This window comes from Chiloscyllium punctatum, chromosome 44, assembly GCF_047496795.1.
Source record: "Chiloscyllium punctatum isolate Juve2018m chromosome 44, sChiPun1.3, whole genome shotgun sequence".
Classification (NCBI taxonomy): Eukaryota; Metazoa; Chordata; class Chondrichthyes; order Orectolobiformes; family Hemiscylliidae; genus Chiloscyllium; species Chiloscyllium punctatum.
In genome coordinates, this window is record NC_092782.1 from 60,589,239 (window position 1) to 60,614,051 (window position 24,813).

A 24,813-nucleotide genomic window follows, 5' to 3' on the forward strand; every position below is an offset into this window, starting at 1 on the left:
GGACTTACTGAGAAAACTGCAGATTAATAAATGCAAAGAAAAATTCTGTTAGACCCAAATAGAGAGGGCTTCAGACTGGAAGCTTGTGGGGCATTGCATTCTGTATACACAGGGACTTTATGGTCTCCAAACTAAACCACTAAACTACAACAGTAGCACCTGAGCAAAACAAAGTAAGTTGTATTGAAAAATAACCTAAATCCACAGTTAAAGCCTACTCTGATCCTGAAGCAAAATAGACAAAACGCTTACATTGGTACGCCATTGAGTGTGTTATGACCCGATGCGATATATTATCTCTCAAGCAATGCTCTTTTATTTAGGAAAATGAAGCTTTTTCTTGCCAATTTCTAACTCATGAACAAATGTTTATCCTAAGTACTCTTTTTAGAGAGTAGTCCAGTACACTATCGAAATCTTGTAAGAAGTCAGATTCCCACTTTTTACGATTATAACACAGCTGAGGATTATTCACATGGTTCCTTCCTCTGGAAGGAGTGAAGATCACCTTCGTGAGCAGTAACAATTGTAAGTCAGTAAAAGAGGGGCAAATAAAGTTTGATTATTTTGATTTTTTAACTCCAGTGCAAAGCCTCTTTATTGTGCTGTCTCAATTTAGACACTTTTAAACATCGTACTTGTTTGAGCTCAGTCTGGTATTTTGAGTATACCTTATTTTCTCAAATTTGGAGTAGGAAGATCCTTGAATTAAGCAGTGGGAAAGTTTCGGTCCTTTTAACTATCCAAAAGCTGAATATTCCACACATGGATAAGATCTGACTGTCTCAGGAAAATGGGCATAATGGTATGTGCTGGTGGTAAGCAATGCCTTCAGACTGTAATATGTAGGAGCAGAAGTAGACCATTCAATCCATCAGGTCTTCTCCATTATTGACTGAGATTGTGGCTGATCTTATAATACCCAACTCGGCTTATCTGCCTTTTCCACATAACCTTTGATTCTCTTAGTGATTAACGATTTATTTCAACTTTGAATATTAATGATCCACTCTTGACAGTCCTCTGTGGTAAAGAATTCCACAGATTCATTCTTCTTTGAGAGAAGAAATTCCTTCTCATCTCTGTCTGAAATGTGCCAGCCCTTAGTCTGAGATTATGCTTTCCTACAAGGGGAAATAGCCTTTCCACTTCTACCTTGACAAGTCCCCTAAAAATCTTTTTCAGTAATGTAGCCTCTCATTATTCTAAACTACAATGAGCATAGGTCCTTATAACTCTCCCTCTCCCTTAAAGAAAATCCTTCCACGCCCAGTATCCACCAAGCAAACTTTCTCTGGATTGCCTCCATTGGGATTATATCCTTCCTTAGCTGTGATCTGATAAGTGCCTTCTGTAGTTTCAAGACTCCATATTTTTGTATTCCTTTGTCATAGAGATAGAGAGATGTACAACATGGAAACAGACCCTTCGGTCCAACTCGTCCATGCCGACCAGATATCCCAACACCCAGCCCATATCCCTCCAAACCCTTTCTATTCATCCAAATGCCTTTTAAATGTTACAATTATATCAGCCTCCACCACTTCCTCTGGCAGTTCATTCCATACACGTACCACCCTCTGTGTGAAAAGGTTGCCCCTTAGGTCTCTTGTATATCTTTCCCCTCTCAGTCTTTGAATTAAAGGCCAACATTCAATTTTCTTTTTTGTTACCTGCTGCATTGGTATGCTAATGTTTTGATGGAAAACGAAGGAAAAAAAATTAACTTGATTTGTCAACCACCACCACCCTTTCCATTTTGTAATTTTAAAAATATATTTTGTGCTTTTGCATTTTGTTTCATCTTTGTGTTTGTTAGTATGTACAAGCCACAACAATGAGCACCTTTGTTTTAACTCATCAGAATGTTCTTGTAATTTCCTGAGATTTTGGGAATGCAGATGTTTTTGTAGAGTATTCCAGCATAGAAACAGACCCTTTAGTCCAACTGGTCCATGCCAAACATGTTCCCAAACTAAGCTAGTCCCACTTGCATGTGTTTGGCTCATATCCCTCCAAGTGTTAATACATTTTAAATGAGTGGAATAATAAGAAATAATCATATACTTATTTGACTAACGCAATAGTAATTTATTATATTTGTTTTCAGTAACTGTGGCTTGTTTAAGTGGGAGAGAGATGGAATGCTGAAGGTGAGTTCATCTAAGGTTCTCATGTTCTGAACAGCTTGCTGTTTTGGCTTACTTGTATATGCTGATTTGCTCTGATGTATCATAATATAGTCAATAATGCATCTTTTGCAGAGTAAAATAAGGCAAAATAGTAAACTATTACTTCCAAAACAAGCATTTTATTTTTAAATGCCTTCCCCTGTCAGGAGTTAAATGCAGCTAAACAATTTTTAAAAATTAAATTTGAGTTTTCATGTAAGTTATTTACTTGATAGGATATTTAGGGGAGGTAGTGGGCAAGTGAAGTCTGACTGCGGTCTTTAACTCCAATACTGGTAATGGATGGAAACAAGAGAAACAAATAAAACCACCTTCCTGGTGTCGGATATCTAAGTCCAAGATTGAGATCCAAATTCAATGATATTAGCAATATTTTATCTGATGTGGTTTTTAAGGTTCACACAGTGAGTTGAATAAACCTGATTAGTTTTAAAGAAATGCAGCTACAATAAGTTGCCAAGAATCTGTCTGCTAAAGTAATAAAGTAAGTTGACAAGAAGGGCATCACAGTGATGCAGGATGTGACAATGGGTGCCAGAGTAGAGGTCAACGTTCAGCAACCCATGCTGACACTCATGAATTCACATCGTTTAACCCTTGAAAATGGAGTGGCACAGAACAAGAGGTAACTAATGTACAGCTTTAATAATGGCTGAATATTATAGCTTTTCGATAATCAGGCAAGTCTGGGACAAAGAGTTGCCATTCCCAGTAGACATTACTGAACAAAGTTTCCAGCCACTGCTGCATATTGGGGGCCTTTAGTCTTTTTCCTTCATTGGAAAATTCTGCAACCCATTTGTGGTTTGATATAATATTAGGTTTTGAAATCTGGTTATGCATGTTTATTTACAAATGCTGATCTTTCAAAGTCCATTGCCCAGTTTATTTAGAGTTGATGAATATACCCTCGATAGGAAATTCTGAGAGGGAATGTCCAGTGGTGTCCGGGTTCATGAATAGTGTCTGGAATCTTAAACCATTTGTTTGTCCAGGAGCAACCACTAGGGACATCTCGTCTTTTTTAAAAATATAATCCATATGCAGCTGTGGATTTCTGTGTCTTTGAAATTTTCCTCATGAATTAGTTTCACACTTTTTCTTCAGTGGAGACAGGACCCCTGTGAAACCTTGTGCAAAGTGAAATAAAAATAACTGAATTTCTTTTCATCATTCATTCATGAGATGTGGGTGACACTAACAAAGCCACAATTGATTGCCAAAGTGCTGACTGTCTTTTGAGAACATGGGACAAAAAGTTGATTTGGGTGTTTCTTGGGCCAGGTGTAAGTTGCATTTCCTCACGGTCGCATGAGCCAATTACAGACCTCATCCCACTCTTGCTGTTATTCCAGTAGTGCAGTCGTTTGGGGGGGGGGATCACATCACATGATCACTGGGTGTACTCCGGCAAGCCAGTCTGCCAGCTGCAGGCCTCTGTTTCGGTATCCTTCTGGGAAGCCTGTCCCTTGATACCAATCCTCCATGCCATGGCCTTCCTGACTGGCCCCAACAAGTAACCTCCTCTCTCCTAGGCCTCTGGCTAATTCTCGTCCTGTGACATGTAGTTCTAACAGTGGCCACTATTCCTGGTGGTGTTGCTGGGTTTAAAGAGTTGATTTCTCCCCCTCCACCTTTAAAGAACCCTGTCTTTAAGACCTTAGCTTCCCACAATGGCCACGTGGAGTGGTCTTCCTTAAACCTCACTTGAGTTCACTCTATATGTATGTCCATATAAAATTTTCTACATGAAAAATTTGAGGCGATTGAAGGACAGACATTTGGAAGATGGTTCTTATGTGCATTTGGAGGTTATATCCAAATGATGCTTGTCTCAACTTAGATGAACTGTCTGTCAAATATTTTGTTGCTAACAAAATTGTTTTGTGCCAAAATTCATGGTTTTATTTGCAGGCAGTCTTATTCGCTTAATGACATTTCCAATGCTGCAAAGTTGTTTTTTGTCAGCATACTGATATTTCTGAATTCACTCTGTCTCTCTAGGAGAAGAAAGGTCCAAAAATAGGTGGAGAGCTGCTGCTACCAAGAGGAGAAGAACATGGCAAATTTTTAAGTAGTTCAAAATGATCAATGGATCAGCAAGTGTAAGATTAAATGCTACATTTTTAATATCACTGTATCAATGGTACAGAACAGTTTTATCTTGTGGTGTTAAACTTCCAGATGCAAAATTAACTTTTTTAATCATGAATAAATTGACCAATCTTTTAATTTCTGCAAAAAAAAAGAATCTCATAAATTGCATCTTATGGCTATTTGGAACATGGAAGGTTTATTTTTCTTTAAGATCATGTGTCAGGTACGAACAAGGTTTGCCAGCATACATATGAACCTTTGGATCTCCACCAGCTTTAGTATGATGAATCCAGTACACTCACCATATAGGAGCGTGACTCACCACTAAATAAAGAGGAATCTTGGAGTGAGGAGACTAAGACTTAATGCTGCTTTGTGAGTGACTTTGTGCTACTGAGACTTTATAAGGCTCTGATTAGGCCCCATTTGGAGTGCTGTGTCCAGTTTTGGTCCCCACACCTCAGGAAGGACATACTGGCACTGGAGCATGTCCAGCGGAGATTCACACGGATGATCCCTAGAATGGTTGATCTAACATACGAGGAATGGCTAAGGATCCTGGGATTGTGTTCATTGGAGTTTAGAAGATTAAGGGGAGATCTAATAGAAACTTACAAGATAATACATGGCTTGGAAAGGGTGGACGCTAGGAAATTGTTTCTGTTAGGCGAGGAGACTAGGACCCGTGGACACAGCCTTAGAATTAGAGGGGGTAAATTCAGAACAGAAATGCGGAGACATTTCCTCAGCCAGAGAGTGGAGGGCCTGTGGAATTCATTGCCGCAGAGTGCAGTGGAGGCCGGGACGCTAAATGTCTTCAAGGCAGAGATTGATAAATTCTTGATGTCACAAGGAATTAAGGACTATGGGGAGAATGTGGGTAAGTGGAGTTAAAATGCCCATCAGCCTTGATTAAATGGCGGAGTGGACTCGATGGGCCGAATGGCCTTACTTCCACTCCTATGTCTTATGGTCTTAATGATAGGTCACCGAAATCCTTATCAGTTTATACAGCAGGTCTTGTGTTTGCTCTGCTCAGCTTCAGAAAGGTAGGTTGTTAATCTTGAGTAAATATTTTTCCCAAATTGACAGGTTTTTTTTAAAGGTATCTCCTGCAGATTTGCACAAGCTTTTGACATTAGCTCATTTTCTTCAGGAAGCTGCATTTATAATAATTTTACCAATTAATGTAGTATCCTATTCAGATTTGTTAGTGAGAGAAATGCCTCCAGAAATGTGAACTGTAGCTTGCATTGCCCCACAATCTGTTTTAGAGCAACTCTGTGATGTTCTTCCATTTCTCTTTCCTGACAGGTGATGAGCACAGATTTATTCTTGTGCATGATCTTTGGGTGCTAAAAGTGAAAAGAACTAGAATTTTAAGGAAGTGATGTCTTAAATTCTATTTTTTCTGTTAAAATATAACAATCCAAGACCAAGTCTTGGAAGGCGGTATTTATTTTTCAGCAGATATCTGGTTTCTTCTTTTTACTTGACTTCTCTCATAACTTCCTTATATTCACCTTCCAGATCTCAGCCAAAGCAACACAAAAAACAACAATTGGGAATTATGCAAAATCCTTTCAGAATAACTCCACCTTAGATGATTACTCATCCCCTATAAGATCATCTGATCTACATGATGCAATTTACACTTCATATAAAGATGATACGGAGTGTAGGAACATAAGCCCATACAGGGATGTAATTTTAAAGACCCGCCATTCAAATGGTCCTGCACTTACAAACTGCTCCTTTCAATTGTCCTGTGTTGTGTCCTGACTTGCATACAACTCAACTTGTGAACGGACAGCAGAATGGAACCCATTTGCAATCAGGGATATGCCTGTACCTTTTTTAGTACAGTCAAGATAGGGTGGGACCTGATGCACTGAAGATCTGAAACTTTCACAAAACTTGTATATAGAGCTAATTACTCACAATTACCCTTCACATGTTACACAGTGGAAAGATATCTGTCATTCCAAATTAATATATTTTAATATAAACTAAAAGTTACATTACCATAAGATGTCACCCCACAGTGCAACAAAATATGTCATCAGACAAAATAGCAATAAAGCCTTTTGCTTAGAACCTGGTCACGGTTGTTCAGATTGGAGAGAAGACTGATAAAGAATCACAGTGGTGGGACTTAGCATCTCAGGTTGTGTAGTGCTAGGAGTGACCATGTGTTGGAGAAGTGCCAATTGCCTTGGAGAAAAACCAAGAGAGGGCCATTGAGTTTAGGTAGGCCTATTGAGGGTTGAATCTGTTTACTAATTTAAAGTATTTTCAACATATAATTCAATTATTTAAAACTGAAATAGCAAAGTGGTATTTAAAAAGTTCTGAAATTAATAGACTTTGAAAAGAAGTTGCTGTGAGAGGTAGAACAAGGTTGGTTATTGAATTAAGGTCTATGAATAAGGTACAAATCTGGCATGCGTAGTTTGCAAAACAGTAGTGCAAACAAAAGCCCTGCCCTTTGAGTTTCCGTAAACAATGATGGCTGTCAAACAGAGTAATGTTGGAGGATTGGCTTCTACTGGCTCTCTAGACTTGGCATTAAGGAAAATACGGGCATTTGTACTATATCATCATCTTAATGATGTTCCAAAGTGCCTTACAGCTAATGAAATACTTTTAAAAGTGTGGTCACTGATGTACTGTAGGATATCTATGCACAGCAAGCCCTCGAGCAGCAACGTGATCATGATCAGATTTTGGGATAAATATCAGCTAGGGGTTGCACCTATTATGATCTAGTGGCTCCAGTTGGTATGGGGTAATACCCAGTTGATGTTAGTACCAGAAAAATCAAATCTGAGGTAACATGGCTGGACAGGTCACATTGTATTTTTAAAATTATTGTTACAAAAGTGATCATTTACTAAATCACATGCTGTGAGCTTTGTTTCAACAGTGAAGCAAAACGAAAATCTGCTAATAACAGAAATGAAAATAAATAAGAAAAGGAAAACGCTATTGCTTTATGATACAGATTCAAAGATTTGTGAACACACTAAAAATAATCCAAGCATTTTTATAGATTGAACAAAACAATAGTTTTGTATCAGAATTAGTACATATTTGTAGAGCTGACAAACATTGTTGCAGTTCTAAAAGTGTTTAGTGCTTTATCTGTAACAAGACCTAATCCAGCTGTTTTTCCAGAGAGAGACTTATTTTTAATACTCTGATGGGCTTGAAATAATTAAAATTTAAATTAATTTGTTGGAACTGTAGGTAACTTCTTATTTATTGTTATTATTTTCCTGACTTCCAGTCCTATACAATCCCTGACACTGTTGCAAATTCTTTTTAATAACTTCAAAAGCTTATTTTCTTATACCAACTGTTTCTTAACATGCTAGTCTGGGATTAATGATAGCTTATTATTTTCTAATTATTTAATTATTGAAACTTCTTTCCTTCAGAATACTGCTTAACATATTGTTTCATTCAAAGAGTTCTCAGTACTTCAGAGCTTTATAAAAGCTTCTTCCTCAATCAGCTTCTCAGCACAGACCAAAAATAGGAAACAAAGTGTGTAAAGTTTGATTTATTTATTGTTTTGTATAGTTTGTTAAAAAATACAATGAAATGTGTTATATAGTTTCACCACTTTCCAACACCATCTTAAAACAAAGAAAAATAAACCAAAACAGAATTTAAAGGCAGGAAACTGAAGGAATAGATAGTGTCCAACTTTACAGTCCTTCGTGTCAAGTGCTCTGTCATAGCCCTGGTAGCCAGGCACCAGTCCCCTTAACCACACTGCCACCACAGGAACAAAAATTGCTACTCATTGGCGCCATCTCGCCCTCACCACTGCGTCCTCACTGGGCCCCAATAATGCAGACATCAATGATACTGCCACATTGGTCCAAACTCAACTCCACTGCCATCATGAGTCTGCTTTGGGCACACCTCATCAATGCAGCCACTGCTGATACCACCAAGTCCCCTACTGGGCCCAAACTCGCCTCCACCACCATCTCTGTGAATCTCCACTACAAGCAGACGCTACTGGAAACCAAAACTCACCGTCACCATGAGTACACACTGTTGGACCCATTCGCTGCCGCAAAAGATCCAGCTGTTCACCAAAAGGTAGGTAAAATAAAATAGAAGAGGAAAAAAACAGTAAAGAAACTAAGAAGATCAGACAAGCTCTGGGTTCAGAAGCCCGAGTCCACTGTCATTTTACTTCATAGGATTATTTGGCCCAAGTGGCCAAAACAGGTCTTTAGGCTCCACATTTGCCAACTCTCAAACCCTTCCATCCATCCATCCCTGTTAGGCCGGGTTCTAACATGGCATGGAGATAAGAATGGGTTGTCTGTGCACCTTCTCTTGTAGCTGCAGCAACAATGACAGTTATTCAGACAGGTGATGACATAATGCAGCAAATCTTTTAAGAATGTGAGACTAGATTAGATTACTTAGTGTAGATACAGGCCTTTCGGCCCAACAAATCCACACCGACCCTCCGAAGAGCAACCCACCCATTCCCCTACATTTACCCCTTCACCTAACACTACAGGCAATTTAGTATGGCCAATTGACCTAACCTGCACATTTTTGGACTGTGGGAGGAAACCGGAGCACCCGGAGGAAACCCACGCAGACACTGGGAGAATGTGCAAACTCCACACAGCCAGTTTCCTGGGGCAGAAATTGAACCCAGGTCTCTGGCACTGTGAGGCAGCAGTGCTAACCCACTGTGCCACCCTCACTGGCAACTTGACTGAGTACTTTTGAGTTGGAGTGGGATGAATTCAGCTATGTGATTTTATAGCTGCTGTCATCTTTTTGCTGTTTGATTAAAATAATCATCCAGCACCTTAAAAGTTTAAACAAAATTCTAAGCTCATTTTTAAAGGATCTCTGTTCCTTCTGTTTAAAACAAACTACAGCCATATTATTCTTGCATTAAGACTTGCCAAAACGTTTAATTGTGCAATTGGAAGGTACAGAGTGGGAATGCGATAGTTGGACCAGATATGTAATAATCTGCATTCCATCTTTCAAAAATAATCCAAACAATATTTTTTAAAAGTCTCTTGTTTATGCATTTTTTTAAAAATAGTGTGCTTAATGTTTTGCTTGGTAGGTTCAACAGAAATGCTCCAGTTAAAATCTTCTAAAGAAAATTTTTAGGAAAGACATTTTCTTCTCTGCTGACTGAAGGTCCCTCATGAAACAAGTTCAGACTGTTTCAATTCAGTTTCTAAGAGCACAGTGTAAATTTGTAACTGAATGAGAAATTGCTGAAAATCTTCACCCTCTGTTGAGAGAGAAACTAAGTCAATTCAGGTCATTGAGTCAATCCAGTCCAAAAGGAGGCTACTTGATCCATGATCCATCCAGTTAGTTCACTGTTGAGCAAAGACCTTTCATTGGAAATTTGGAAATGATCAAGATTAGAGGTGTACCAATGTTTAGGAAAGATCTATGAATGATGGGGGAAATTAAATGACAATTAATGATTCAAGGCAGATTGGGGATGGTGGAACTGGTGAAGAAACTATAGGTGTTTCTAGAGAAGCAGTAAATGGCAATAACACAATCATTAGCATCACTTGTGTGAAAACAAATTAAAATGGAAATTGTTGGTCATGTTCTCATTTCAAAATACTTATCAATCTTAGACCATTGGGGATAAAAAAAATTGTACTCAAGCAGTGAGGTTGCACTTGTGGAGTTAGTGAAGAGATACATTGTGAAGAGTAGGTGGGAACTACCTTCTACCTGGTTAGAACAGCTTACTCAGATACTGGTTACTAAAATGAAAAATATTACATTTGCAAAGTTGTTATTTTAAAAATGGCATACTAAATAGCCCGGTCCTCAGTTTTGTGTTGTTTGAAAACATTTCCTGAAAAGTCCAATGTTAGACAAAGTATTTAGTTTGGCCAGAAAATAACTAAGTGAATCCAGATACATCGCGTTTTATAGTATTTCCTGATGATGAACTGAATGTGTTTTCTGCTTTTGAAAAATACACATGTTCATAAGCCATCAGGAAAAGGATTTATCTACAAAAGTATGCATTGCTTCAGGCCAGGTCTAGTAACACAGTAAACAAACATTGAACCATTTTATTGGCAATTTTAAAAATATCATTTTACTTGTCAGTAACTGTATCTAAAGTTAGTCAGATCTGATAAGACTTCTGCTTTTGTTTCTGAACTCCTCTCAATTATTTCTTTTGAAACAGATGTTTTCAGTGGGGAATTAGATCGGATGATCAGAAGTTCAAATAGTGAAAGAAATTCTTTCTCCCACCACTGAAGATTTTTAGCCTCCGGGTGTTTAGGAGGTTTATTAGATTTGATAGGGGAGATAAAAAAAATTTTTGTAGTGTGGGGAGTTCAGATCCAAGTGGGTATGATCTTAACATTGGCATTAAACAACCTTGCTCCAATGTTCTCGAATGGGATATAGTAACATCTCCAACTGGTAGTGGTTTAATCTGAGAGTCACCACATCTCAGGCAAGGGGAGAGGTTGAGAAGGAGAGTGGGAATTGAACCCACAGTGTTGACATCACAAACCTACCATCCAAGCTTAACTGACCCCATTTTATAGGCTGAGGCAAAGGAAGGTATAAGGATAAAGCAAAATGCGTTGGATACTGGAATTCTAAAATAAAAGCAGGAAGTGCTGGAAAAGCTCAGCAGGTCAGGGAGAGAGAAACACTTAACCTTTCAGTTCATGTTGACTGTTCATTGGAATGGAGAAGGTGGAAACACCAGGACTTTGAGGCTGTTGAAAAAGGGATAAGAGTCAGGCAGAGCAATATGGAAGGCCAGGGATTAAAACCAAAAGGTATTGTAAAACATAAGGCAAAGATAAAGAAACAAAAAAACTTTAGTCCAGTGCAGGTGTAACTGCAAAAGTAAAGGTTAGCTCTGCGTGAAAGGAAAATCACACTTGATGTTGAGTGAGGAGTTAGATTCTTAATCAGCCATTATCTGACTGAATAAACCACAAGCTCCAGCACTAATTGGCCTTTTTTCTGTTCCAATTTCCTATATACCTGAACATCTCGTTCAAATTCAGTCAGTACACATCAGAAATGTTGGCCTCTAACCAGTTGTTAGGAGCTTTAATGCATGGGTTGCTTTGCAGATTATTGGAAACTCCTTTTGCCGTTCAAGTTTTGGTTACAAATATTGACTTATGGGACAATAGGTGAGTAGCTGCAGTTTTAAACAGGTTACTACAGTGTTTGACAAAGTTAATAAGAATCCCACTATTTTCTGGAAACTAACTGGTTCAAGGGTAGAGATACATGTACATTGGGCGAAAGAATTTCAGTGCAGAAAGGTGGCTGATGTCATGTAACTCTGCTGAGTTTTTTGTTAAATGGTGTACCATAAGATATTTCCGAGCATTAAAAACTCCTAATTAAAACCAGAGTAGGTGATGAAGGGCTTTTGCTCGAAACGTCGATTTCGAAGCTACTTGGATGCTGCCTGAACTGCTGTGCTCTTCCAGCACCACTAATCCAGAATCTGGTTTCCAGCATCTGCAGTCATTGTTTTTACCTCAAACATGAGACTTGGCAACCTTAGAATTTCTTGGAGTTCTCGATGTATGGAGCTGACTACAATATTTAAGTTTCATGGATTAACTCAGTTTGTTTTACAGAAGCAAAGTATATTTGCCTTCAGTAATGTCAGCTTCAATCACCAATTATGGAACTTGACACTAGTGGTTTAAAAAGTCACTATTAAACCTTTAACAAACTCTACCAACAAAAAATATTGGGATTAAAATTATTTATTCTGTTCTTTTTTTAATATTCTGCATGCAGTTGTAGTACAGCTTAAGTACATAATTAAAATTTATATAGTAAAAAGGAAATTATACAGCAGAAATATTTGAATTGCAGGGGAACCTTCAGCTGCCTGGGCCCTACACTTTGAGTTTTCTTTCCTAAATCTCTCTGCCCTCCTAGCTCTATCTTCAAGACTTGTTTAAAAACTTACCTCTTCAATTAAGTACTTGGACATTTCCCTTAATATTTGCCTTGGTGTCTAATTTTGTTTTATACATCCCTGTGAAGCGCCATGGAACTTTCTATAACAATAAAGGTGCTTGATAAATAGAGGTTGTTGCTGAGAAAAGCTATCCTTCAATACAGGGAATCTTAGATTAAATAAACCCTAAACTATGGGAAAAGATTTTAATAGCTTAAAGCTTTTGCTGTTTGTTAGCAGTCTGATATTCTGCACATATGTTACTTATGGGAGACTGCCACATGCAATTTTAATATTCCTCTTTGCTTCATTCAAAAGATTTTTCACATTTTGTTGCAATGCTTCAACTTTGTGAACTTGTTACAACATTGAAGAAAGCCATACAGTATTTATCAAAGCTATGCCCTATAGAAGCTGCACTTAATAAATCAAAAACATAAGTTGATTCTTCATCCTTCTGTTGCCACTTTGAAGAGAACTTTAATGAGATTGTAAAACACAAAATCTGTTCAATCTAACCAATCTGTACATGATGTTGCCTTATATTAAATTCTGCAGTTTCACCTTTGACTAATAAATCTGAGGCTCACTGGATTCTTTTAATAAATGTAGCGGTTGTATAGGTACGAAGGGTAGAGACCATCATAGTGCCAACTTCGCCACGACTCAACCTTTTCACGAGACCTTTCATATTGTTCTATGGAATAATTAGAAGAAAAGGATTAGATTGAAATTGACAATTGGCTAACGATTTGCTCTTGCTCAGACTGTATTTTTTGGGCTATTCAATAATTATTGTTGGCAAGTAAAAGACATCAACAGCATAATTGTTTATCTGATTGTTGATTTGAACTGAAGCAATATCTACCAATGAAATAGTTTAACTTCCAGAAAATGTATATGCATCCCTGGTATCTCCTGTTTGTGGTTTAATATTGTACATTGGCAATACTGTACTCATGAAAAAGTGGAGAAATATCACAACCTTGCACTTCCATGGTGAAGTAAATTATAAAAGCATCCAAAGGAGGATGACATGGATTTATAATAGTCAGTAAAAGATTTTATTTTATCTTGTTCATGGATGGCTGTAGTTTTAATGAATGCACCTACTGCTTTCAGTATTGGATTGAAGTTGTGTGCTGTTTAAAATAGTGTTTAAACTGCTACACGTGGAACTAGAGAGCAGGTTCAATGATAAGTATCACATAAGATAATGGTTGTAAGTTTGAAGACCAATTCATGGTCTGAATGTATATTTATATACTTCCCTCTCAGTGGGAACCTCATGATTCAAGCCATAAATGTATCATAAGCTCTTCATTCTGATATGATAACTTCAAAAAAAGCTTAAATATACACCTAGTCATATAAAAGTTGTTGCTACAGCTAAATATTTGGTCAAAATGCAGGTCGTTGATGTTTACACAAGTACTATTTTGGAGGTATTGAAATCCTGTCTTTGTCACCTTGCTAGTAGAGTGTTTCCAGGTCAGAGTCTGTCTCCATTAGCACCACCCCCAAACATAGAGCCACCACTGGAGCTGATAGTATATCTGCAGACTCCAGGAGTTGTTCAGTCACCTTCAACACTGTGCTTTTCTATAATTCTATCAATTCAGCTTGCACAAGGTTGAGTTTGCCTTTGGAAGCGAGTGATAAGAACCAAAGAGTTTGCAAATTTTGGACAAAGTCAAAGATCAACTTTTACACAAGATCAACCATAATTCAAGTAATATATGGTAGGTATTTGTAAAAGGTTCAATGTTCTGTGCTCCTGATAAACTGGTTAAATTCAATAAAATATTACTTCAATTTTGAAAACTGCAAATTCTTTGAGTCCTCCGCAATAGTGCGACTAAGCCTGTGATCCAGCACCAAGGCCACCTACTTCCATCTCAGGACATCCCCTCAGCCTCTACTCTGCTAAAGATCCTGTGTTGCAAAAAATAAAAATAAAAATGGGCTCAACCAGTCTTTCTTCATAAGACAAACCCTTTCATCACAGAAATCCTAATGAACTTCCTCTGAGCTTCTATTGTAAGTATGTATTAAGCAAATACACCAAAACTGTACATTGTACTTTTTATGTGGTCTCACCAATTCCCTACACAGATGTAGCATAACTACTCTACTTTTATTATGCACACACTTACAATAAAGGTCAACATTCTACTTGCTTTCCTGTTTACCCTAACTTCCTGTTCTGTGATTTGTGTACAAGATCACCACTTAACAGCAGCAATCTGTAAGTCTGTGTTTTAACTAATGTTCTGCTTTGCTATTCTTCCTGTTAAAGTGAACAATCTCACGTTTCCCCAAATTTTATTCAATTTTATGGCCACTCTCTATCTGTAATCATTTGTGGACTTTATCATCCTCATTTTACGTTCTCCCTAGATTCCTCACTGTCCACACCTCAAACATAAAGGACAGTCAACCAAAAGCCAATGCATCCGCGCTCCAAGAGGCATTTTTTGTATTATCAGCAATTTCATCAAGTTATTAATATAGTGTGTAAATAGATGAGGCCCCAGCACGAATCTCTGGGTACTTTGCTTTTTGCCAAAATGAAAAATTGTACACTTGCCTCTTAATTTTTTCCTAGCGAGCTAAACACTATCTAAGAAAGTATTTTACCCTAATGTCACAAGTTCTTCTGTAAAAATTTCTTATGTGGTACCTTATCAAATGTCTTTGGGAAGTCCTCTTTATCTACTCTGGATATTATAATCTCAAACACATCTCATGTAGGATTGTTACACTGAGTGGAGAAGACTTTTGACCTATTACTCTGAGGCGTGAAATAATAATATTTTCAGTTTCTAAAATGAGCCTTTTTCCAGGAGTAAAATACTAAGGTTAATATTGACTGTCTGCCATCTCATAAATCTGTTCCAAAAGGATAACTTGTTTCTGACCATTACCTCCAAAGCACTGAGTAGTTTGTAAAGAATATATCATAATAGCTTGAATTAACTCCTGATTATTGTCATCAGAAAGGTATTTTGGGTTTAATTTTTGCAGTTAGCCATGTAAATTTGACAATTGTACGTTCAAAGACCTTGCTAATTCAGTAAAAGATTATTTTCTGCAGAACCCCTCAGTTGAGCAATAAGCCTCTGGAGCAGTTCAACATAATTTTATGGTAAGTTGCCAGTCACCTTTTCGGTACAGAGATCCTGCCACGCAGGTTAGAAAGAGTAATTTAACAAACAAACATTCAGCGCAGATCAATGTCACACTGTCAAAAAATCTGATCTTATGGAGATTATTACAGAAAAAAAGGATTTTTTAAAAATTAGCAATATACATAAACAAGAGGACAAAGATTTACAGCGATCTGGAAACGAAGCCAGGGTGATGTGAGAAAACAAAACTTCAGATAGCGAATAGTGACAGTGTGGAATACACTGCCTGGACACGTGGTGGAAAGGAGTTCAACTGCGACATTCAACAGGGCATTGGATGATTATTTGGATAGAAATTATGAACAGGGACATGGGGAAAAGGTAGAAGATTAACACTAGGGAATAGAACCAGTACAGGTGCAATGGGCCAAATGGCCTCCTTTTGTGCCATGGCAATTCTGTGATTTGAGAATTTTGTATTTTTCTAGTTAACTGCATAAGCCATCACGTAGTTCACTTTGAATGTACTCCAATTTTACTCATCATTTAGGTTTTCTCTGAATCCTTACCATCTTGCTCCTCTTCTGCAAAACTCTCCCATTCATTTAACTGTTCCTCATGATATTCCTTCCTTCGTTCATCAGCTGCAAGCCTTTGTCTGTTTTCAGCTGCAGGGAAGATCACTTTTGAACATATGTTGACTTCTGTGTCTTTACCAATGCACATATTTCAAATTGTGGCAATGATTATCCAAACATTTCTTTTAAAGCATGCTAATGAGATTATTTTGCTATAGTAAATTAAAATTGTTCGTTAACCGTGGTAAAATTCGTTTAATGCTGGTTTTGTACATTGAGCTTCTGGATTAAGTAACACAAACTTCATTTTGAGAGGAGACTTCCTTGGATTAAAAAAAATCTATTAGAAAATCAACGTGAAATGTGGCAAATTATGAACAAATGCATAAAACACGAGAGGGGAATGATGATGTAGTGCTGATGTTACTGGACAAGACAAATCTATGGGGTCCTGTGTGATTAAATTGAAATATGGTTCCAACCAATGCATCTGGGTGGAATTTATTTACTAAATCTAGATTTTGAACAGAATAGTTTCAGTATAAACAGTTTGGCCATGAAACTACTGGATTGCTTTAAAATTACACCTTATGTGCTTAAAGCAAGGAAGACAAATGTCTTTACTGGCTGGACTCCACGTGACTCAGGACTCTCAACAATCAGGTTGATCCTTAACTGTTCTGAAATGGTCAAAATGCCTCAAAAACAAAGCCATTCCTGAAAACAGGTCTCAAGCAAATCTGTCAGCTCAAAGCTGAACATCTCTGAGGCACTAAGAGCCGTCAACATGTATTCAACTACAATCTGTAACTTCATGGCCCAGCACCATTAACATCAAGCTTGGAACTGACCCCTGGTAATTGGAGAGTGCAGGAGGGCACGTCAGGAGCAGTACCAGGCATACTTAAAACTAAGATGTCAAAATGGTGAAGCTACAGTTACCTACTTAATTGTTCTTTGGACTGTCATAGATAGGCAATTAATGCTGCCCTAGCCTACAACCCCACATTCCATGAATGAGCATTTTTTAAAAATATTAAACAAATAAAAACAACATACAATAATCAGGCTGAGCAATCCTGGAACCAACAGATCAGATCTAAGCTCTGCAGTCCTGTCACAATCAGTCATGATTGATGGTAGATAATTAAACTATAGAAGGCAGAGGCTCCACAAATATCCCCCTTCCTCAATGTTGTGGAAGCCCAATGTGCCAATGTAAAGTACAAGGTTGATGCATTTGTAGCTCTCTTTAACCAGAAATACCACGTGGATGATCCATCTTGGCCTCCTCCTTAGGTCCCCTGCATCACAGAGGCAAGTTTTCAACCAGTTCAATTCACTCCACCTAATATTAGAAATGGCTGAAGTCACTGATACCGCAAAGACCCAGATATGGCCCTAGCCCAGCTGTTTCAGTATAGCCACAATACTAGCATCTACTCAGCAAGGTGGAAAATTGTCCAGGTATGTCATGTCCACAAAAAGCAGAATGAACTGTACCATCAGTTGTCTTTTGATCCTCAAAGTGACGTATGGTGTCATTAACAGTGTAATCAAGCAGCCTAGCCTTAATGCGCAATAACTTGCTCACAACAGCTCAGCTTGAATTCTACTAAAACATTCAGTTTCTGACTTCATTACATCCTTGGTTCAAACATGCTTAAGAACACTGAATTCCAGAGGTGAGGTGAGTGTGACTGTCCTTGACATCAAAGCAACATTCAACAGAGTGTGGTATCAAGGAGTCCTAGCAAAACTGGAGTTGATGGGAATTGGGAAAATGTTACTGGTTGTGGTCATACCGGGCACAAAAGGAAGATGCTTGTTAAAATAAAGCAGAACTATGGATGCTGGAGATCCGAAACCAAAACAAAATGCTGAAGAAACTCAAGTTCTGAAGAAGGGTCACTGGATTTAAAATGTTAATTCTGTTTCCTCTTCATAGATGCTGCCAGACTTGCTGAATTTCTCCATCATTTTCGGAAGATCGTTGTGGATGTTAGAGGTCAATCATTTCACACTCAGGATATCACTGCAGGACTTCCTCTGGGTAATGCTGCAGGCCCAACCATTGTAACTGCTTTGACAATGACTTTTCCTGTATCACAAAGTTAATGCTGGGGATTTTTACTGATGGTGATAATATTGAATAATCTACAATTCTTCACATACTGAAGCAGTTCATGTCTGTGCACAAAATCGAGATAACATTCAGGCTTGATTGATAAGTGGCATGTAACGTTCTTGCCACACAAGTGCCAGGCAATTACCATCGCCAACAGGAGACAATCTAATTATCTTCCCTTAATTGACATTCAACTGCATTACCATCATTGAATCTTCCAACAACATCCTATGTTTAAAATTGATCAGAAACTAAATTAGACTAGCTACATAAATTCTGTGGCTACAAGAGCAGGTCAGAGGTGAGGAATATTGCAGTGACTAACTCACCTCTACACTCCCCCAAAGGCTGTCCACCACCTACAAACCAGGACTCTGATGGAATACTCCCGACTTACCAATAATCAGTGCAGCTCCAACTCAAAAGATTTAATACCATCCAAGATAAAACAACTTGCACGTTTAATACTCTATGCATCTCCTTAAACATTTACTTGTGGGTCATCTACAAGATGCACCAAACCTCCTAGAAGGACAATGGCAGCAGATACATGGGAATGCTCACCTCTGAGCCACTCACCAGCTTGACTAGGAAATATATCACTGTACTTTCAGTATCGCAGGGTCAAAATCCTGGAACTCCCTCCTTAATAACATTGAGAGTGTCCCTGCACCACATACACAACAGTCACCACCACGTTCCCAAAGGCAACTGGGATGGGCAATAAATGCTGGCAAGCCAGTAACACACTCATCCCATGGAACAAAAATTAAAATGTTTGTTCACACATTAAAAAAGTAGAACATGGATTAAAACTAAATGTGAATACCAGCCCAATAAGATGTCAAAGAATTTCAATTAAGTTTGTTTAAAGCACTACAATAATTTACAAACCCAATTTAAAGGTAAAATTTAGGGGTAGCCTCATTCAATTTGAATGAATCAGATTCTGTACCATAACAGATTCAATGAGATCCTCTTGTAGAACAGTGGTAATGTCCCTGCCTCTGAGCCAGGAGGCCAGTTTCAAGTCCGAACTACTCCAGAGATGCAATAACGTCTCTGAAAGGCTGATTAGGAAAATATGGAGACTGTTAAAATTTACAATTGTATCCAATTTATATTGATTCATGAGGGGCAAAAATCTTTTCCACAAGAAGAAATGAGTTCTCCTATTGTACTGTTGCCAGTCCTCATCCAAACCAGTCACAGATATAGCATTGGCAGAGCATGGACGTAAATTTTCTTTCAGCCCAAGTCCAATGGCCCTCAAAATAAAACCTAAACAATACATAGGATTTGAAGGAAAATGTATTTTAGAAGCAAGATAACTCGTGGAAATGGAATTAAATGGCGATCAACAGTAGAATCATCCACAGATAAACCATAGTTACACTTTTTTTCCCCCAGACCTCTATGCATCATTTGAAATAGCTGCCATTCATGGATTGTAGGAGCATATGCGATGTTGCTAATGGCATATTGAATCGGTAACAGGTGATGGGTGGGTATTTTACTATACAGCCATGAAAGAGCCCCTTAGGCACACGAACAGTCCTTCAGAGCTCCTGTGCTAAGTATAGAATGGTTGTGACATTCTAGATGGTTGTGACAAGCTCACTGTTCAGCAGAAACATTGATTAGGTTAAAATAATTGGCAGAGTTTCTTACAGACAGTGCGAAGCACCTCAAAGAAAGTCTCAGCTTCCTTGTTAATGTTGGCTGTGGACTGAAAACCATTGCCAGAGTCTTTATGAGAGAAATCCTGATGGGGTTAGAGACATCATTCGCCATGCTGATAACAAACTTGATTACCATGGCAACCTGAAATTAATGTGGGCTTGGAAGCTAAATATTGGCCTTTCAGATGGTAACAAAAAGACTGTATATATTAGGATTAACAATGGATTAGTTAGTGCGGAATTGAGTGAAATTTGGTGAAAGTTTCCAGTGGTCAGAGAGTAACCACAGACTGATGAAATCTGTCAACATGTTTGCTGAAAAGTTGGCAGCTCTGAACATCTAATATTTACTAATTTGCCATAAAACACTTTTTAAAAGACTAAAAAAAAACATTATTTCCAAGTTTTGTATAAATAATTTCAGATTACTCATGTTTAGGATATTAAAGTATTTAAAGGTTAAAAAACAAAACTAATGCTAATTTGTTAAATCCTAAATGTATCGGATGCATCAATCTTCAGATTACATTGATTTAGTCAATGTAACAGTTAAAAAAAAAAGCTAAGCCAATATCACTGATTAGGCAGTCAAATATTAAGAATTAAGTTACTTCAAGTGCCTACCTAGTCAGGATCCTAATCAATTTCAATTTCCTAGAGTATAATGTTCTCCTGAAGATTGAAACTTGTTCAGTGTTGAATAAAATGGATTTTGTACCTTGATACAATCAAGGAAATTGGCTGAATTCACTATGATTTACGGCCTCTTACATTACTATAAGTAACATGGAGTGAGAGCAGGTCATGAAATTGGTCTTCATCAGTAGCACAGAAGGAGTATCACCAAATCCACTGATTTCATTGGAGCTGAACATCGATCTGGCAGGGCAGCTGGTAATATCCAAGCAGATTTTTTTTAAAATAATGTATTCTTGATACTTGGGCATCATTGGCTGGCCAGTGTTTGTTGCCCATCCCTACCTGTCCTAGAGAAGGTGGTAGTGTGCTGCTTCCTTGAACCGCTGCTGTCCACGTGGTGCAAGTACATGAGCTCCGCTATCAAGTGATTCTGGAGCAACTTGTTACAACTGAGTGACTTGCTAGGCCATTTCAGGGGACAGTTAGGGCCAGACGGTAAGAAGAGCAGATTTCCTTCCTCAGATGACATGAGTTGAGCAGATTTTTTTGCAACAACCCAGTACTTTCTTGACCATTTATTGAGTAATATTGTATAAATTATTATTTAATTTAAATTTCCAACCACCAGTGTTGTGAGCTCATCCCCTAGTTACCTAAAGACTGTTTTCTGAAATTTGAGTTAACTTTTACAATTGCAACTTTACCAGTAGCAGGTGCATCTGCCCAGTCGGTTTTGTTTCTGAACTTGTATTATCTAGCACTATCACATAAAGAGACATTGTTGAAATAATAAGCTCCTTCTCACAGACTCCATGTTTCTGTGGCATAGAAATAATGACGTTCACTTAACGTGTGGAAGGTCCAAGATTTGAAACTTTTCAGAAATATATGATGAGGAAAAACCATAAGGTGGGGTCAAGGATGACCTGATTGGCCATGATCTCATCGAATGGTGGAGTAGACTTGATGGGCAGAATGGTCTACTTTTGCTGCTAATGGTCTTACACCCAAACTTTTCCAGTCAGACAAAATCTGAAACTCGTCTGTCTTGTCTTCCTTTCCTCTGATTGTGAGTTTGGTACTGGATTCACCTGGGAGTCAGAAGATTCGGATTAAATTTCACCATGAAGCTAGTCTAAGGTAGCAGTACTCAGGTACACAGTCTGTTTGGAAGTGTATTTTGTTTGTGTGCGATATTAAATTGTGCCTGCTCCAGTCAATGTAAAATGAGCCCAGTATTTTGAAGAGGAGGGAATGCTGCAGGTGTCCCAGCCAGAGCATTCCTGCATCAATCAAATCACCCAGTCGGAATAACGTGCTCATTCCTTCCTCTCCTGTCTGTCCAGCACTTTCCCCTGCAAATCGACCTGGCGCTGGTAAAAAAAATACTTTGGGCTGCTCTCAAGGTTGAAAAAGCTCGTTTTTAATTATTTTTGAGACCTAACATTCAGAAACATCCGGTTATTACGGAGGTTTCACAAGGGTAAGAAAATATTGGGACTGTCGGGAAATGGAGTTATTTCATATCCCACTCCAAAGCAATTTACTAATGCGGAGTTTGAGCGCTTTTTGGTTTGTCAAGATATTATTGCATTTTATGCATCTGATCATTGCTAAACTAAACGGAGTGCAAAATACAATCAGTTAGAGAGAGAAGCTATCGACTTTGCCTGTGATTATTGTAATCTCGCTGTGCCCCAGGCTAACTCCCTCCCGGCGTTAGAGTTTCACAGATCTCCTGACTGATAGAATTGATGGCCAACGCACAATGGTTTAATTTTAAAGCAGCCAAAATTGCCTTCAACAGGGAGATTGCACCATTCAGAGTGCCTCGGACTCAAGAGAGTATGTGCAGGGAGAGCAGGGGGGGGGTCAAGATTTTGATTCTAAAGATTGATAGACCCCGAATGGTCCTGGGTTGGACTAGGCTGCAATAAATGTGAAATCTGGGTGGACTCGGCAGTGAAGGAGCCTGACTCCAGACTGTCCTATACCTCCCAGAATGAGCACAGTGAAACTGCTGTGCTCTTCCAGCACCACTCATCCAAAAAACAGTGAAATAACATGTTTCCCAAGGCAGAGACACCTGTTAACAACTGCTTCTGCCGGGATCTCAGAAGCTCGAAGTTTTCTGTTTGAAACCTAACCCACAGTACACTCTCTCTCTCTGTATCTCCCCCACCCCACACCCACAGAGTTTCAGCTCAGGGAGAAATGGACTATATGGAATCCCCAGGCCAGCTATTCCCAATCCCCATGTAGGGTCACCAAAGACCAGCTCCAGATATTCCACTCCCTGGCCTGCAGGATATTGGATAGTTTTATTTTGGTTAATTGTAACTCAGAGCCCCAGGGGAACATTTACAGGACCCAAGAAACATCAATTCCTGCTCCCCACCGCGCACTCCCCACTCCCAATTAACGGCTGCTTCCTCCGTTTAACCGGGGCAGTCCACCGGCCCTTCTCTCCCCCCCCCCCCCACCTCCGTCCCTCTCGTATCTATCTCCCTCCCCTCTGCCTCTTTCTCCATCTCCATCTCCCCTCGCTTTCTCTCTCTCCCTTCCCTCTTTCCCCCTCCGTCTGTTCTCTCTGCCTGTACAGAGACAGAGGGACAGCGGGTGTGTGTGTGTATTGGGGAGGGAGGGGGGTAGAGCTGTAGTTTTGACAATTCAGACTCACCCATCATTTCAGCCCTGGATTTCGGCGAGCGCTTAGCACGTCGCTTAAAGAAATTAGAGGCGTCCTGTTCAGAGACGAAAACCTGCCTCTTCATTCCTGCCAAATCAATAAAGAGACTTTTCATTGGAGCGAATAAAAGCGGCTTGTACTGAGTCAGTATTGAAATTCCTCTTACGTTCCTGGTCTTCTGGTTTGCTCGCTTTATCCATAGGCACCGCGGCACTTTCACTCTCCCTGAGAACTACAGAGGAGAAAATCAAAACAAAAACACATTTAATTAGGATAAAGGCACAGACTACCAACATTGAAAAGACAATGAGGACAGCCAGTCAGATTTTTCAAATACTGGGGGCTTCCATTAGAAACTTGCACAGTTTATTCAGTATCTCCGCTGTCTCTTCCCCCCCCCCCTCCCCTCTCCCCTCTCCCCTCTCCCCTCTCGCCCTGTCTGAAGGGAAACTATCCTTCAGGTCTCCTGGTATTAATGAAAACACCAAACCGAGCAAGTGCACATTGAGAATAAACAGTCCCCAGGGACGGCCCTCCTGTTTTACAGCAGCAATTCCGTCATTCTGAATTCTTACCTTTTACTGAAACGCATGTTTAAGAAGTAAATGTTTTGTGTTAGCAATGTGCCCATGTAAAATTCCAGGACCAAGGGAGTTAAGTATCATAGAGAAGCTCTGACTGTGTTTGCAATCATTCCAGGTTATTGCAATCATCAGAGCCAGAGAGCTCTGGACAAGCGGCAAATGGGGGACACGTTCTGTCTGGGTCTGCTTGCCTGCCTCTCTCCCTCTCTATGTCTGTGTGTCTGTCTCTATTTGTCTCTCTCTCTCCCTCTCTATGTCTGTCTGTCCCTCTCCCTCACTCCCTCTGTGTCTCTATCAATCTCCCTATGTCTCTGTCTCTCTCCCTCTCTATGCTGTCCCTCTCCACATCTGTCTCTCTTCCTCTCTATGTCTGACTGTTTCTCTCCCTCTCTCTCTATATCTGTGTCTGTCTCCATCTGTCTCTCTCCTTCTCGATGTCTGTCTGTCTCCCTTTCTATGTCGGTCTGTCTGTCTCTCTCGACGGTCTCTGACAGAAGCTGGAACTCAAGATTAGAAAACAGAAAACATGCAAAACTAAAGCAGCATTGTTTTCCGAGTACAGGGATATTTGAATAATTTTTACTCACTTCCCAGAATAAAGATGGTCCCGAGACACGAAAGCAAAATAAACTGTTTCCATTTCATTTTCCCGGGGATCTCAGTGCTCAGAACAATCGTGAATTGGGTCAGTTTCTGAAAGCAGTTTGAACATTCCACATGTGTTAGAGAGAGAGGGGGGGCAGAGTACTGGCATTTCAACCTGACGGGGGCGGGGTTCTGGCTTCTGAACACTTTCATCTCCAGAGTCAGGAACTTGGCCCCCGTGAGGGCACGAAAGCGAGAAACATGCTTCAGATCACAAGAAATAGAAACAAGATCAGAAATTGCAGGAGAAACTCTGGCAGCATCTGTGGAGAGAAAGCAGTGTTAACATTCCCAGAATTCTCTCCACAGATGCAGTCAGACCTACTGAGTTTTTCCAGCAATTTCTGATTTCCAGTGTGAGCAGTTCCTTTATAGATTAGATTAGCTTCCCTATAGTGTAGAAACAGGCCCTTCGGCCCAACCAGTCCACACCAACCCTCTGAAGAGTAACCCAC

At 39.2% G+C, this 24,813-nt stretch overlaps 2 protein-coding genes across 3 annotated transcripts in view; one reads left to right on the top strand and one right to left on the bottom strand.

Annotated features, from left to right (window-relative positions):
- The window catches only part of mcm10 (minichromosome maintenance 10 replication initiation factor), a 54,638-nt gene extending 50,205 nt beyond the window's left edge, over positions 1–4,433 (top strand). Inside the window, exons 19-20 of one of the 2 annotated variants that reach the window (XM_072563041.1) lie at positions 2,111–2,153; positions 4,197–4,433. In XM_072563041.1, the coding sequence (XP_072419142.1) occupies positions 2,111–2,153; positions 4,197–4,280 (127 nt within the window). In that variant the 3' untranslated portion in view covers positions 4,281–4,433. Of the gene's footprint in view, positions 1–2,110; positions 2,159–4,196 lie in introns of those variants that run through there. The other variant, XR_011955326.1, reaches the window with a different exon arrangement.
- Positions 4,434–12,066: 7,633 nt separating this feature from the next.
- Positions 12,067–24,454, bottom strand: ucmaa (upper zone of growth plate and cartilage matrix associated a). The gene is made up of 5 exons (XM_072563042.1): positions 24,301–24,454; positions 23,296–23,361; positions 23,121–23,216; positions 15,983–16,081; positions 12,067–12,979 (listed from the first exon to the last, which is right to left on the bottom strand). The coding sequence occupies exons 1-5, from the start codon at positions 24,356–24,358 to the stop codon at positions 12,882–12,884; spliced, it is 417 nt and encodes a 138-aa protein (XP_072419143.1). The 5' UTR covers positions 24,359–24,454; the 3' UTR covers positions 12,067–12,881.
- Positions 24,455–24,813: the final 359 nt, after the last annotated feature.

Bases quoted from the DNA above. Each gene is read 5' to 3' on its own strand.
- ucmaa (XM_072563042.1), bottom strand. From the start codon at position 24,358: ATGAAATGGAAACAGTTTATTTTGCTTTCGTGTCTCGGGACCATCTTT. The intron at 23,362-24,300 runs GTGAGTAAAAAT...TCTCCTCTGTAG, and splicing joins GACCATCTTTATTCTGGGAA to TTCTCAGGGAGAGTGAAAGT. The intron at 23,217-23,295 runs GTAAGAGGAATT...TTGATTTGGCAG, and splicing joins CAAACCAGAAGACCAGGAAC to GAATGAAGAGGCAGGTTTTC.